This window comes from Platalea leucorodia (assembly GCF_965183815.1).
Source record: "Platalea leucorodia genome assembly, chromosome: 6".
In the NCBI taxonomy this organism is placed as follows: Eukaryota; Metazoa; Chordata; class Aves; order Pelecaniformes; family Threskiornithidae; genus Platalea; species Platalea leucorodia.
Genome location: NC_138828.1, coordinates 947,459 through 962,519, shown reverse-complemented (window position 1 = coordinate 962,519; position 15,061 = coordinate 947,459). Strand labels below are relative to the sequence as shown.

General features: G+C 43.8%; 1 protein-coding gene across 3 annotated transcripts in view; it reads right to left on the bottom strand.

The window, feature by feature from the left end:
• The window catches only part of USO1 (USO1 vesicle transport factor), a 36,064-nt gene that overhangs the window by 14,546 nt on the left and 6,457 nt on the right, over positions 1–15,061 (bottom strand). Inside the window, exons 4-14 of one of the 3 annotated variants that reach the window (XM_082316054.1) lie at positions 14,382–14,461; positions 8,409–8,509; positions 7,664–7,766; positions 7,447–7,502; positions 6,660–6,780; positions 4,718–4,896; positions 3,788–3,928; positions 2,857–2,945; positions 1,990–2,144; positions 1,526–1,737; positions 652–672 (exon numbers count right to left, since the gene is read on the bottom strand). In XM_082316054.1, coding sequence (XP_082172180.1) covers positions 652–672; positions 1,526–1,737; positions 1,990–2,144; positions 2,857–2,945; positions 3,788–3,928; positions 4,718–4,896; positions 6,660–6,780; positions 7,447–7,502; positions 7,664–7,766; positions 8,409–8,509; positions 14,382–14,461 — 1,258 coding nt within the window. The remainder of the gene's footprint in view (positions 1–651; positions 673–1,525; positions 1,738–1,989; positions 2,145–2,856; positions 2,946–3,787; positions 3,929–4,717; positions 4,897–6,659; positions 6,781–7,446; positions 7,503–7,663; positions 7,767–8,408; positions 8,510–14,381; positions 14,462–15,061) is intronic. The other 2 variants (XM_082316055.1, XM_082316056.1) reach the window with 2 other exon arrangements.

Here is a 15,061-nt window from a genome sequence, read left to right as displayed (position 1 = left end):
GGTCAATAAAGCAGGACAATTCCACAGCAGCGATATTTCAGAATGGTTTTTTCTGTCGCTGATAACCGACTCAGCAGTTCTTTAAGTAACACAGCCTGGAAGTCAGACAACTCACTTCAGGAGTCATTTGCTAGTAATGAGATCCCCGCTATTCCCAACTAGTAGCTCTGAGGTTAGCAGTTCTGCTGTTAAGTTGAAGGTACAAAGTGGCCGAAAGGCAGGTTAAACATGGGTTTTTTTTCTTTTAGCAGTCAGGAAATCAGCAGCATGTTCCCACTTCAGATTGTACCAGCTGTTTCCTACAGGCCAGCCTGAGAAAACAGCAATTCTAACAGTTTTAATTTTGCTTACAAGAAAGCGCATCTGTTAGGTGAACAGATGGTGAATGAGTCCGCCCCACTGGAAATAAAGCACCCGTGCTACCCAAGATCTTTACCCCATAGTTTTGTGGAGCACCCCCAAAGAATCCCCTGGAGACACAGAGCGAGCTTGTTATGCTAGGAAAAAACCCAAACCCGACTGCAACACAAAGCTGTAAGTGGAAACACGTCAAAAAGCAGTTAAAGAAAACCTCCCCAGCAAAACCCAAGACAAGAGGAAAAGGCCTGCTTTTGGCAAGAAAATGCCGAAGCTGTGCCAAAAAATACATACCCGTCTGTCGATCTTATCACCCTGCAAGTTACACACATATTACTTGAGAACCTCAAAGCGGAACACATTTCAGAAACATCCCCCCAAAGTCTGAGTCCCTTGTATCATTTAAGGCTCAAGAGGCACAGGCAGTTTTACTGACTCAGATTTACCTTAGACAAAAACGCCAGGAAAAGGATAAAAAGGACTAGTGCCTGTTTTCAGGTAAAGCACATTAAGAGAGTCAGGTGAATGAACTCAAAATTCCAGCTTTCTGCTGTCATTGTCAGCTGCAGGAAAGTCTAAGCGCTGCCAGGTAACTAGCTCCTCGTTATTACAACCTTTCGGGGAAGAAGTATGCCTAACAGAAGCGAATGCCAGAAGGAAGGGTGGGCTAGGAGGTGACATTCACTTATCTGTCATTTGCTAAGCCAGGTGTTAACATGTTGAACAAGTTTAAAAAAAGCTTTTGCCTTTGAATAGGCAAGCCAACAACAATCACTAGGTGAGAGCCTGCCATGTTTCCAGTTAGCAGCTACAGGTAAATGCTAACCAGGCACTTCTTCAGCAACAAAACGTGACTGGGGACCCTGCCAGCTTGCCTTCTCTTAAACCAAGTTTAAGGTCTAAATGCTTTAGGACCCTCTGCCTACTAAGAGTAGACAACATCAAGCAGCAATCGCTGATGAAAAACCAAGATTTGCTGCTTTTCTCCTCCCCCTGAAGCGTAGAGTGCCTTAAGCAAAGCTTAAAAACTGTCTGCAAAGGAGAGAGAATCCTCCTCCTCCTCATTAAGCCAGCACTCACGCCTTCCTGCGCTGCACCTGCACAAGAGCAGCTTTCTTCCCGGATACCCAGAGTTTTAACCCGAAGCGGGGGGCAGTCGGTGCCGTACCTGCGAGAGGATGTTGGTGCACTGCTGCAGCAGCGACACCGGCGGGTTGCCGATGCTCGTCGCTAGCTGAACTCTCAGGAGCTGTTCTTTCAGAGTGGCATTTTCCTGTAGCGCGTGGGCCAGGGCCACAGCGGCACACCAGTTTGAGAGAGAGTCCGTGGAGAAGAGGCCCCCACAGAGCAGCTGGCCAGCTGAGACGGAGTTACCTGTAGCTACCAGAACGGCCAAAAGGTACAAGTGATATTAAAACAAGCCACAAAACCAGAAAAATATTTCAGGCACCAGCATACAGTTAAAAACCAGGAAAATGAAACTAGTGAAGTTTTAGAGAAATCATAAGCCAAATCATCTTGCTTGGATCAGACACTTAATGGCAGGTAAATAATTTTGCAAAAGACATCGGTCGATGTGTTAAACATGCCTGCTGTTTCACAGCTCACCGCAGAGACGTTAGCTTTGCGTACCGTCAATAGTAGATGGCAGAAGCGTTGAAACGATTTCTCCTTGTCCTTTTTGGTTTTTGTATAAAAAGCACTGGAAACAATAAAGAACGGCGCAACGCAGCACAAAAGGCTGCCTTTCGTTTACCATAGACATCAGCAGCACTACAATCGCAGGCCTGTGTGGAAAGGAAAGAGAAGAACCGTTAGGACAAAGTTGTCCATTAAGACAACCACAGATAGCAATTTGGAGGGCATTCTGCAGGTGAGGAGAGAGACTTCTGCCTGCTCCATCTACTACCATTTCAAAGTGTTGGTATTAAAACCAAAGGTTTTACTCCATGTTTTTCAGTTAGTTAAAACACACACAGTAGATTCATTATACATGACTGCAACGAGCTAGTGTTCCTCCACAATATTTTCATCTCCCGCCGAGTCCCCTGCTGCTCCCTGTTAGATTCAATAATACCAGACAAGATGCCTCCTAAGGCCACTAGCAACTTGTAACACAGAAAGCTCTTTTTCTACCCTCACCCTCATATTCAAATGTTGAGATTTAAGATCTCATTAAGCTAACGCTTGCTGTTCCCCAGTTTGAGTAAATATCAATTACCTGCCTATTTTCCTAGCCTCTCAAGCCTTTTAGGGACTGTCCTCTGGCTGACAGCGGCAGCTCGTCCACGTAACAAATAAAATGAGCTCTAAGCCTCAGCTCTGTGGAAACGCACCTGACACCTTCATGCGCTATCTGATACACCCAACGTGAACTTGAAGCTGTTGCTCTGGATCATAACTCCCAACTCTGACTTTAAACAATCCTTTGGATTAGACTGCCATTGCCCATACCAATACATCATTACCTAACACAGTTAAACACTTTTCTTCCTCTACCTGGGTGGATTAGAAGGTGCATTTACAGAGGCAAAGTAGTCTTGATTCATCTGGCATCCTCGAATGACCTCTGATACAGTGTTAATGGTCTACAGAAAGGGCAGAGAAAAAAAGGACACGGACAGTTACATGTGAGCCATTATCTATTTCCTAGATCACTCGCGATTATTCAAGATCATCCTGACAGCTCGGTATCGTGAAAACACATACCAAGTCTCAGCATAGAGATTTATTCAGTAAAACCGTTTCAAATGAAATCCAAACAACTAACAACTGTGAAGCATGCTGAGCCAAGGTTAAGGGACAGAAAGCTCGGATGGCTCTATCATACCCAGTTACCTCCAACTTTGGTTTCTATGTCAGATCAGTTTTGCTATGACAGCCAGTTAAACTGGGCTCTTTAAAGAAGTCAAAAGGTGAAACTTCTTAAGAGATATAAGAACTGGAACGGAGGCCGCACCAAAGGAACCAGTCTACGCTCAATCTAGAGCACATCATTTTATCAAGGGGAAAAACACCTCATGCTTCACTGCTGACAGGGCTTTCTACAAGCTAGAAATCCCTCATCATTGGAAATGTGCTGAGTCAGAACATTTCTAGACCCTCTCAGAAGAGAGGAACAACAACGAAGAAAAACCACCTGCAAAACAGGGGAAAACATGAATCAATTCAGGCACTCTGGGATATGCTGAATTACAACAGAAAAAATAAGCAAACCTCAACACTTTCTGGTTGCAGAATATAATTTAAAAGACTGTCTTAAATGTATATAATTTATTTACATTTATAGCTGACACATCTGGCATCCAAAATACTTTCTTAGCAAATACTATAACTTCGGTTTGTTTCGGCAGCAACCGTTTATCCCTGCGGACTCCTGCTTTCACCCATGTAGCTGCCCCCATCCCTACATCTGTTTGCCCCCCCTTACTTCTGTCAGGATATCAGCAGGAACTCCGGTGGCCATCAGGATCGTGCAGAGCTGCTGTAACAACCCACAGTGAAACATGGCCTTCTGACAACTGCTGGTAGCACCAGGCGGATTTGTGGGAGACACGAGCACCCGCACAAGCTAGAACGGAAAAAAAAAAAAACCACGTTTCTATGTGAAGAGAGCCTTCTGAAATGCAGAACAAAACCAATTTACCCATTTGACGTTTCGCCACGAAATAGAATTGCTCCTAAATACAGAGACAGAAGACAACAATTAAACGGCAAGTTCATCTCGTTACTACCTATTGCCGTTTGATTTTGTGCTCAGTGAAAACCTCCAAAACCTTCAAATATCTGACTCCGTTAGAAACGTTGCAACTAAGTGATGAGTAACCAAGCTCAACTATTCTATTATTTGGCTCACCGTTCGTCAGAACCACATTTCACCAAGTGAGAAACTACCTTTGTCCTTAAGGTTCAGCTCCCACACAAAGGGCCACAGAACAGGAAAACCTCCTATCACTTTTTTGGAGGGGTGAGCAGAAGAGAAGATGCCCAACAACCAATAATTATGAACCCTTCGTGAAGGCAGCTCCTGGAACTCAGTTAACACACCATAGCCATACACAAATTCATACAGGAGGATTCTCTATATAGAACACCCCAAATTATATATTTAAGTCACATCACTCGTACATCTTGAGTTACATAAAATGAAGTTATGCGACATGCCACCCATTACAAATCCACAGTTTGGCAACAGTATTAGTGCTGAAAGCAGTACACCTCACCAATGTCGGTAGCTAATTTGGAGCCGAGGGCAACACGTGGATTTTAGAGTTAACTGTTACATCACACTTACTCTTCATTGCAAGAGAGCTGAAAAAGCTTTGACATCAGTACTTAGGAGTTAGATGAAGTGTTTTACCTGCAGCATTAGGTGAAGATTAGTTACTTTCTGTGCGGACCACCCACAGTTGTCGTCTCCAACTTCAAACCAAGGCTTCATACGCTGAATGTAGGAACCTTCTTTGAAGAAATTCTGATTGGAATTATTATTCTTCAACAGGTTTTGTAATAGGAGGAGACAGTCTTCCACTACTATCCCTGGTGAGACAAAAAAACCAAACGACTAATCAAAAGATGACACATGGAAAACTTAACTAGCTTCTCCCTGCACTACTTATGCTCTAGGTGGAACAGAGCACACGCTTCTGAACTCTTCATTCTTAACCAACGCTAGATTTGGATCAAGCACTGGGAACCTCATGCACGAGCAAATAATCAAAGGTCACTCTAAATTAAACACATCAATGCCAATCCAGCGCATTTCCAAGGAAACCGTAGTTGTGTTTCTTCCGCAAGTCTGAAGCAAAAATGTTATTTCCAAAGAACGTACACTTTTTATGAGTTCATTGGATAGGAATGGGAATAACTTCAAACAGAGCCTCACAACCACGTTGTGTCTTGAAGTATACCTACTTCAGAGTCAGGCTGCACTACTGCCTCTTTGTATCGTAAGCACTAAAATGAAGTTCTTCTTGCACTGCATCACGATTCAAATGCAGCAATTCTGACTGGATTACCCGTTCATTCTCTCTGATCACTGGCTACATCTGCAACTCATTTCAAAGCTACTTTTTGGGTTATTTTGGTGGAGAAGCAATTCTTGGAAGTAGCCCTTACAATCAGCCCATTCAAACTCAACTCCTTGCAGTTGCAACAGGTGTCTGTTTTTACTCGCAGGTTTTATCTGTACTGAAAAAGCACTATAGATGCTAAGCAACCGTGTACTCTGTAATGAGACATCCTCAGACAGCTGTGTCCAGAAGACAACACGAACAAGGCAGCGTGCTTCTGGTACTGCTGGGACGCCTCCAAACCGGACTCGACAGAAAGGATGAAGATTGACCCCTTGCACTTCTGAAAACACACAGGCAATGCTGGACTTGGGGGTGGGAGAACAAGGAGAGGCCAGCTGCCACATTCCCCCCTTCCCACTCCTGCTGCAGAGCTGGTCATCTGGCGGGGCTGCAGCCGGGAGGAACCGACACATCGGAGGGGGGAAGCACAGAACTCTTAGCACTTAGGAATTCACATACCAAGCCTCCTAAAATTATTAACTGCCTAAAAATAGCCGCTTTGAATCAAAGGTTTGCTTAATCCTCCCATGCCAACATACCTGGAATAATTCGGCTGGGAGAGAAGCATTAACTGCTCCTGCAGCCCACAGAAAGGTCATGGAACAGCAACCTGTCTTGTTACTGAAAAAGATCCTGTAGCAAACTACAACTGGTGGTAAACTCATAATGCGTTGCTAATAAAAAAAAAAAAAGAGCACTTCAGTGCTGTACCATTTTTGCTCATTTTTTTATCCTTTTCTTCCCTCCGCAACAGGTAAATGATTTGGCAAGGAGCTGACCAGAAAAGTGAAGCTATTAGTGAGGCTGAAGAAACTCAGCAAGCTGTTACTTCCAGCTGCTCCAAGCATCCAAGGATCTTGAGGGAGGAACGCAGATGCTTAGCTCTGTAAGTGACAAACGCAGCATACACATATCTGACACTGCTATTCAAAGTACATACATTCACAGACCTAAGCCAAACAGGACCACACAAACTCACGTACACATGCTCAGAGGAATTAACTGAAGTTTTAACTCAGTATCTCAGACTAGTAGGCAGGGTTTCAGCACCTTTTGAAAACTTGCTCAATTTCTTTTTGCTTGTTTTGTTATGACCAGGCTATATGTTTTGATCCTTCTACCCACTGACCTAGCTCCAATTACATACTAATATCAGGCTGTAAACACTGTCACCTAATAAGTTGGTGCAGAAGCACAAGACTGAATAAGTTTTAGACTTTTGGGTACCTCCATCACTGTTTCCTTCTTCTGTTATGATATCCAGAAGTCTCTCAAAGGCATTTTCAAAGGCAACAATCTTCTGTATGGCTGCGTTACTTTTTGTCAATTGCTGTAACAACAAGACTCCCTTGACAGGTGGGGGAGAAAAGAAATTAAACTTAGTTCTACTGGAACAACATTGCTTTTCACAAGTCACAGCTCTTAGAAGGATGCTAAATCAGCAGCATAATCCTTGGACAGAACCACAGGACAGAAGCGCATGCCCTGCAACTCGGCACATCTAAGACCACCCGCTACGGACACCATGCAGTAGTCCCCTCAAGCCTCACTGCACTTCAAAATAGAAGCACAGGACTGTTGAAAAGGATGCTAAGTGGCTATACAGAAGAAAGAGGGAACTTGTAAAGCACCTCATCTCTTCTGTCATAAGTCATTAGAGCATTCTGGCATCTGATGAGTCAAGACAAAGAATTGAAGTGAACCTGACGGGAGGCCATGAGAAATATCGGCTAACGTACTAGGAAAACCCTACGCAAGGGTCCATGTTCGCATGAAACGCACAGGAACAGTTTGCCTTCGAGACGTGAATTGTGGCCACGCATCCAAAAGCCACCCAGCTCAATGGAGGAATGAAATATTCCCAATTAGCAATCGCAATGATTTCTTCACGTGCATTCGTTTAACTTAATCCAATTTCTGCACTAGTACTAGGCAGTACTCGCAATTGTCAGTTGACAAGCAATTGACAGTTGCTATTTATTAAGAGAATAAACCGCCTTTGTTCTGTACTTACATCATTTCGTATAACCTCCCTAGAGTCTGCTAGTAAATCCATGAGTCTGGAAACACCTGCAAGAAACACATTTAAAAAAAAAGAGCATAAGAAAAGGTGCAGCTTTTTCACGCTGGAGGTCTTTAAAACACCTTGCTCGAGACTCCTCTAGCCCTCTGCCATGATGTTTGCTGCGCTTCCAGCTTCAAGGTTATCAGCAATAAACTCAACGGCTTACCCATGGGGCTGACAAGAATTATCTGCTGCACTTGAGGTCCTTGCTGCTTCAAAAGAGACGTAAGCAGTTTCACTCCAGGCCAACGAACATGGAAATCAAATTCCTGCCAAGATGGAGAGGAGAACATAGAGTAATAAATTCCTCAGTATTCATCTTCCTCTTCTAGCCACCGGTTCGGAATAGACACCCAACAGATAAGGCATTTCATCTCCTCTCAATTTCTTTTTTTCATCCATCCTGTGATGGCACATGGCCAGCAAGTCAAAACACTATCCTATTCCCTGGTTCTTTCTCTTCTATTATCAGCAAGGTGAACTCCCAGCAGTTTCCTTTCCTCCCTCTCCTCTGGGGTAGCTTTCCTAGCTATTTCTTCTTTCTAAAAACCAGTCACTCCAGTCCTCCAGGGATCAGCCCCTATTACCCAGAAATTCCAACAGGGAAAGAAAAACGAGCCCTTTTGTATCTTCGTCCTATTCCCAAACAGTAACAGCAGCCTCTCCGCTAAAATTGGGTACGGTCAGCAAAAGAAAGCTCAAGAACTAGGAGTTTAAAAGCTGCACTAATGGCGCTCATCCAGGTCACGGCCTTCACTCACCTCCAACCCCACATTCGCTATGTCTAAGAATACCTCACATTTGACACAGGCTTCGCTAGAAAGACAAGAACATAGCTTCATCCGTTACAATAACCTCCCTGTACAGCGCTACGTGTCTCTCCGGATTCCAAGCACGGTACCGTTACTCACCTCCACAAGAGTCAACAAGAGCGTGACATTTTCTTGCTGTTTAATGAAAATCTCTGTGAACTGACTTCCCAAATCATCAACTTGTTTTGGTAAATTTTCTTCTGTAACAGTGAAAAACAATGTCTTACAACACACGATTGGAACAACTTCAGGTAGTTGTGATTTTTATTCTTACTAAAATAACGCCACGGGTGACAAAAAGGTTTAGAGTCACTGCTATCGTGTTATTTGAATTATTTTCAAAACAAACACTGACACAAGCTTTGCACGAAAGAGGAAACCTACGTTATTCTAAACATAACTTTTATTGAGAGGTATTTTGTTTTAAAAACAGGAGGGAACTAAGTATCTACTAAGCAAACACATTTCAGCATTCAAAGGAAAACATATTATTTCCATTAATCATACCCAACCAGATTCACAGTTCTCACCCCCAAAGTTGCCTGTTACAGATACAACCAAGCACGCTCTTAAGTGAGCGGAGAATTCAGAGAGAAAAAAAAGAGAACCCTCCCAGCAGAGGAGGAGCAGAAACCTCAAAGCGGCTACATTCGCATGCAGCTCAACTGCTCCTCGTAAGGACCGTTCACTAATGATCAAAAGCCAAGTACATTTCATACCAAGAGACTTCAAGCGAGCGGTGGGGAATATAAACCATTGAAAGCTAAATGGCTCAAACACCTCATTTAGTTATTTCGGTCCAGCAATAGAAAAGACCTAAACATCAGGAAAGGAGAGTAAGTTTGAAACAGATGAGCATCGAAACCTCTCAGTCTTGGGAGTCTAAATGAATGAATGAATCTTGATGAATTTCACAAGGGAAATGAATTCTGTTATTTCCTCTTTTGTTGTTTAGATTTGGAGTAGCACATGAATTTCGTCTTAGACAATTATTTCATGCATCACTGTTGCACAAACAAAAACCAAATGCAAAAGTATCCCACAAAACAACAGAACACATGCAAACGGCACCTCTGCACCGCTGCTGCTTTTCTAGGCTGAGTGACAGTTTCACAAAACAATCCTATCTGGGTACTGCTGCTTGGCCCAGCTCAGGAATGTCAGATGAAAAACTGAGGAAGAGCAATTCTAATTCAAAGGGAGTTTTTAACTATACTTGCATTTTGGACAGGAAGAGAAGACATGTCATTCAAGTCCAGTACAGTTTCCAAGACCTCAGCTTTTCAGCTGCTTAGCAGTAGTTCAAATCCAGTCCCACTCCGTAGGGGTGGGAATTCAGTTGTACATGACACCAGTGGCCACCCCATGTGAAACGAGTCTCTCATTGAGTTTAAAAAATAGGTTGGTTCTTGGCTTGGTTGCATTTACTCACAGCTCCTCGCAACAGCACAGAAAGCCAGTGAACACAAATTAAGTGCTAGGGGAGCAATACACAGGACACATCCACTCATATCCACCTCCAGCCAAGCCCCCTTCTCCCTACAAGGCTTCCTCTCCCCACACATCCCCTCAACTACTTGCTGCTTTGCTGCCTTCTCTCTCCATAACCTCCAAGCCCCTCCTCTCCCACCGAGCACGCTGCCACCCGCCCAGGCTCTATTCCGTGTTTGAGGCAGTTCGGACAGCCCAGCGCTTCACTGAAGAGCCGCAGCAAAGGCACTGCTGCTCATCTTCTAAATCAGGTTGCCCTACAAATCGCCCAGGAGTACATTCAGTACTGCCACACCGTCCCATGCTAGCTGATGAAACCACAGGCACAGGACAGCTTGGAGCATAAAGCACAGAAAATACGTGGTAAAGCCACTGAATTTCTGACCAAATCCAAAGGTCTGACTTAGGTAAGCGAAGGCAAAACAAGGATTTTTCCTCCTCCTCAAAATGCAGGATTTACAGCCTTATCAAGGAGTCACTAACAAACCATTAACAACTGAGCGGCTATAAAAAGGGTCAAAGGCCACACATAATCTTCAAGCTCCTTACCTTGTTAGGGGTATGGCAAAACAGAGAAATCAAAGGACTCTACCATAAAAATCTGGTGCCAAGAAAACAATTTTAATTCAACCAACCCAATTCAGACTGTTGGTGATGGTGATTCACTGCAAGGTATCAGTCAGAAGATCTAATTTTTCAGGATTTCCAATACAGGCAAGAGGTTTTTGTTTGGCCTTTCAGATATCAGAGAGTAGCCGATCATTTCTCTCATGTAGTATAGCTATATTTCTTCCTTGAAGCAGGCTTATCAGTAGGTAGCTTACAAGAGGGAGAGAGAAGCAGCATCAGTCTGCTGTTAATTTTTAGCTGCAGAAACCATGAAATACTAACAAAAGATGACAAAAGGGAGTACAGGCTGTGTGCAAAAATAACTCTAGCCCAGGCATGTAGCATCGAGCAGAATACAAGTCCGATCGTGAGCTCTGTGAAGCCGAGGGGCTTATCGAGCCTGGGTCACTCCTGGTTTACATGAACAACAACAACAAAAAAAAAAAAAAAACAGGTAAGCCAACTCCACAGAAGTTCAGGTGCTGCACTTGCTAGTGTAGAATAAGAGGCAACTCAGCTGAGAATCATCCACGGATTGCACGCGCTCTAGCTTGCTGCAAACCAAGGAAAGCCCACAGACCTCATTTTTTTTTCTTTTTAATAGACACTTAAGTCGGAAAATTCAAAGTGAAATATTTTATGAACTGTGACCGAACATCCTGTCCTTTGCCCGAAGTCAGGTACTAATAGCAAGTGTTTGAACTACGGATTCCTCCTAATCCCAACTCTTGTCCTTGCACAAGTTCTGGATGCTAAGGCAAAACCTGAGCAGTCTGCACAACTTACGCAGCCCCTTACGAGTTTGCCGTAGCTTTGATTTGTTCCAGAAGCTTGACTCTAGCTTAAGATGTTTAGGACTCTTCTATCTAAGGGCCACATTAAATTCTCTTTTGTTTTCTCTCTCAACTCTTGCTTTTTCCTATCGGTATTTCTTCTACTGAGTTTTAAAAAAGAGAGGGGGAGAGAGGAGCCAGACAGAAAGCAACAGGCTAAGTGAAACTGCATCTTCTATTTATGTGGATACACCATAGATCTTGCAACCCGCCTTCTACTCATAATCCCTCTTTAAATCTACACATTCGTAGCGCTCAAATAAAGAGAGCAACTTCCATCTATTAAGATTAGCTCTTAGTGATTCACTAACGAGCAGCACTGCAAACTAGAATTTAATCTTCAAATCAACAGATGAAGGGCATTTTGATAAAACCAGTTTAAAAAAGGAGAACATGCAAAGCGTTAGTGGTAACTTACGGTAGAAGTGAACACTGTATTTTAACATGCATTGCTTAAAAGAGACACTGTGAAGGATGCCGACGTGAAGCACATGCATTTGTATCGAACTTCAGGGCTTCTTGAAAATAGAAACTCTGTTCACAAAGTTTTGCCCGTTAAAACCCTACCGGTTCTGAAGCTGTGCACTTTCATGACATCCTAAACAAGAATTTATCATTATTACAATCTCTGCAGATCTGCTGGCATACAACATGCCCAGATCACATGAGAAATGAAATTGGGAAGACTCTTCTGCTCCAAAAAAAACATATAGAGCAGAACGCAAAAGGCTTTCACTAAGCTCCAGTGCAAGTCTTTACAGTGTCCTTTTTAAACGAGAGCGAGTGTTACGGGTGCGAGTAGCAACTAGGCCTAAAACAAAGTGCCGTATTGATATAAGTAAAGGTTGTTTTACCTTCAGAATCATCTGTCAATGCAGATAAAAGAAAAAGAAACAAGAGAAAGGTTTACAAGTTGAATAGCTTTCCAAACAGCACAACCAACAGCAGCATAAGCTCAGATTTTCAAAGCAGCCATCCCAGCTTTCCACGGCACCAATTACTCCTTCAGGTAGTTCTTGTGGAAGCGGCCAAACTCAACAACCCCGTACTCTTACAGCGCTGGCGATTGCACATACATGACTCAGGTTTGTCAATTCTTTGCTCTTCGTAAGAGACTGCTAATAACATTATTGTCAAGTTCACAATCAAGGCCACTACCATGAACATGGATTCACCAGCACTGTAAAACTCTGATCTTGTTCAAAACCTCTTTCATCAACATCAGGCAACTGGATGAACAAGGAAAAGAAGGGCAAGTAAGCAAAGCAACAATTTGAGAGGTGGTTAAACGTAACAACACAGAGGGATTTCAGCTCGCAAGTCTCTTGTAGCTACGTAAGATGAAACAGTTCATTGTAGAAAGCACCGTGAAAGGACATACTGCACAGCGTAATGCCAAGATAATGGCAGAAATTTATTCACATAGGAGAACCCTCACCTACTTTCCATAAGGTTATTTCTTCAAAGGCTCCTTAAGTGATAAATATCTTGGGGTAAATACTGCAGACAAGAGACTTGAACTCAAACAGCAGTATCACCTCACGCTTTGCCCATTCACAGGAGCATTCGCACTCCAGTACACGTAATGCAAACTGAAAAATGAGATACAAGCACTAGCAAGGACTAGAAAGACTCTTGAGTTCCACGGCAAATGCAGGATGTTAGGAACCCACCGATATTCAGTCATCTTAAATGCAGCCTTCTGCTCACACTGCATTTATGCTTGCCCAAGAAGTCTGGGTTTTGTTGGGTTTCTTTTTTTTTTTTGGACCAGCTGGTATGATGCGTTTTCATGTTCATTCACCCAAAAGCAGAATGGATATCCCACAAGCCTTTTTATTTGTTATGCATGTTTTCTTCTTAAAACCACGGAAGGCAAGTCTACGGCCATTTGGCTGAGATTACTAGTTTAAACAGTCATCAAGCCAAGACCCAATTTGCAAATAGGAACAGAAGCAGTTTTCCAAATAACACCTGCAACAAGGCACCAGTGAAAGGTCAGAAAGGCGAACCGAATCCCACGGCTGGCTCTACCGCACAACCTGCTTCGGTTTAACAGCTAGCAACCTTTCTGGCAGCGTCACCTCCTTGGCAATTGCCTGTATGACAGCAACTAGTACCTGGTCCCCTTCCTCCCCAGGGATGGCCATGAGAGCAAGCGCACGCAGGCTCGGCATCTGACCGACATCGCTCTCTGACTGAGGCCTCCTCCCAAGCCAGCACTCGCACGGCCCTCAGCCAGATCCCATCCCCGTTCTCTAGACATGTCCTTGATGCTAGAAACAGGGAAACTTGGAGTGTCCCGTCCTCCGCACCCTTCACCCTTCGAGAGCCTGAAGTGGTTATAATCCACAGCTGTTTTACTTGTCAGAAGCATCTGGCTCTTCTTCAGTCTGGGCACTCACGGCTCCTATTCATGTATTTAGTGTTAAGAACATCCTTCTTGCCCAAGCCTAATTTGGGTTACTGCTGTCATTTTCTTCAGCATACTCATATTTCTGTTAAATACAGGGTTATTTTTAAGAGCTGCAACCATTTCATTGGCCTCTGAGACCAGTTTTGATGGCCTATCAAGAAAGGCCTTCGAAAATAAAATAAAGGCAGGAGGGGCAGGGACTTTCACAGCCTAGCCGTATAGTGTCTACTCCTACATCTACCTATCTTGGGAAGGACAGGCAGAGTCTCTTTCTAAAATGCCACAGGAGGGCTGGAAAAGATGGTTTTCACGCTTACATACAGCCACCATATCATAGGGACCTGAGATTTTATCTCTCAATATCTTTGTTAAATCATTAGATAGTAGTTTCCCATTTGACAGTAACAGCCAGACCCTTCCTTTCCCAGTAGCAAAGAATGACTCGGTTCTTCATTTACAAACTAGAAAAAACAATGAGTTATCCCATTCCCACCTGGCTGCTATTCACAGAACATTAGTTTTAAAATCAATAAGCAAGACATCCAATATTACTTCAATGCAAAAGGCGTAGAACAAGATTTTTAGCATTGCTGCAACAGCTACACAATAACAAAGCAGTTATCAACATTAGTAAATCACAGAGTATTACAGTTCATAATTTGAACAAAACCACCAAGGAAAGCACCCCCACAGTTCATACAGCTATTACTACTAAGCGCTTACCTTGCTCCTCCTCTTCTAGGTCATTCGATATTACATTGTAGAGAGTGTCCAAGGCATAGCCAATTATTTCAGAATCTGAACTGCAAATGAAAGAACCACTTTTCTTTAATGACTTATTTCCAACTACTCTTACAACATTGTTTTTCTGCAGAGGCAGTTCCCTCTGCAGCATTACATTCAGTGACAAGGACTGATGTTGACAGACTCTTTGTAACACCATATAACCGTGAGCTGTCCAGTCCCTGAAAGGAGTCAAACTCCTTTTCCCAGTTCCATTCCCTCAGGTGACCACATCCAGAAAGTCTGGTGACACGAGGGGACCACAGGGAGCTTCGCTGTAAGCACGTCTTCCCTTTCCCGAGTCACTCCTTCCAACCTGCTCCTCAAGTACACCAGGAGACATCTCTGGGAGGGACTCAGACCCCTTCCCAAGAAGGCACCCAAGGAAGCCACAGCCAAGCTTCAGCACCGTGCCAGGAGAGACCCTCCCCGCTACCCCGTCAGCAAGAACCCGGGGCCAAAAGCTTGCGCTCCACGTGAACGCGATGACAGCGGCCGCGGATTCTCCCAAACGGGCCAGCCTCTGTGTCACCAACTCGGACTACACCCGGTTATTAAGGGTTTTTGAACTCTGAGCATCCCCAGGGAGCTGCTGGGCAGCCAGTCTAACCCCAAAGCAT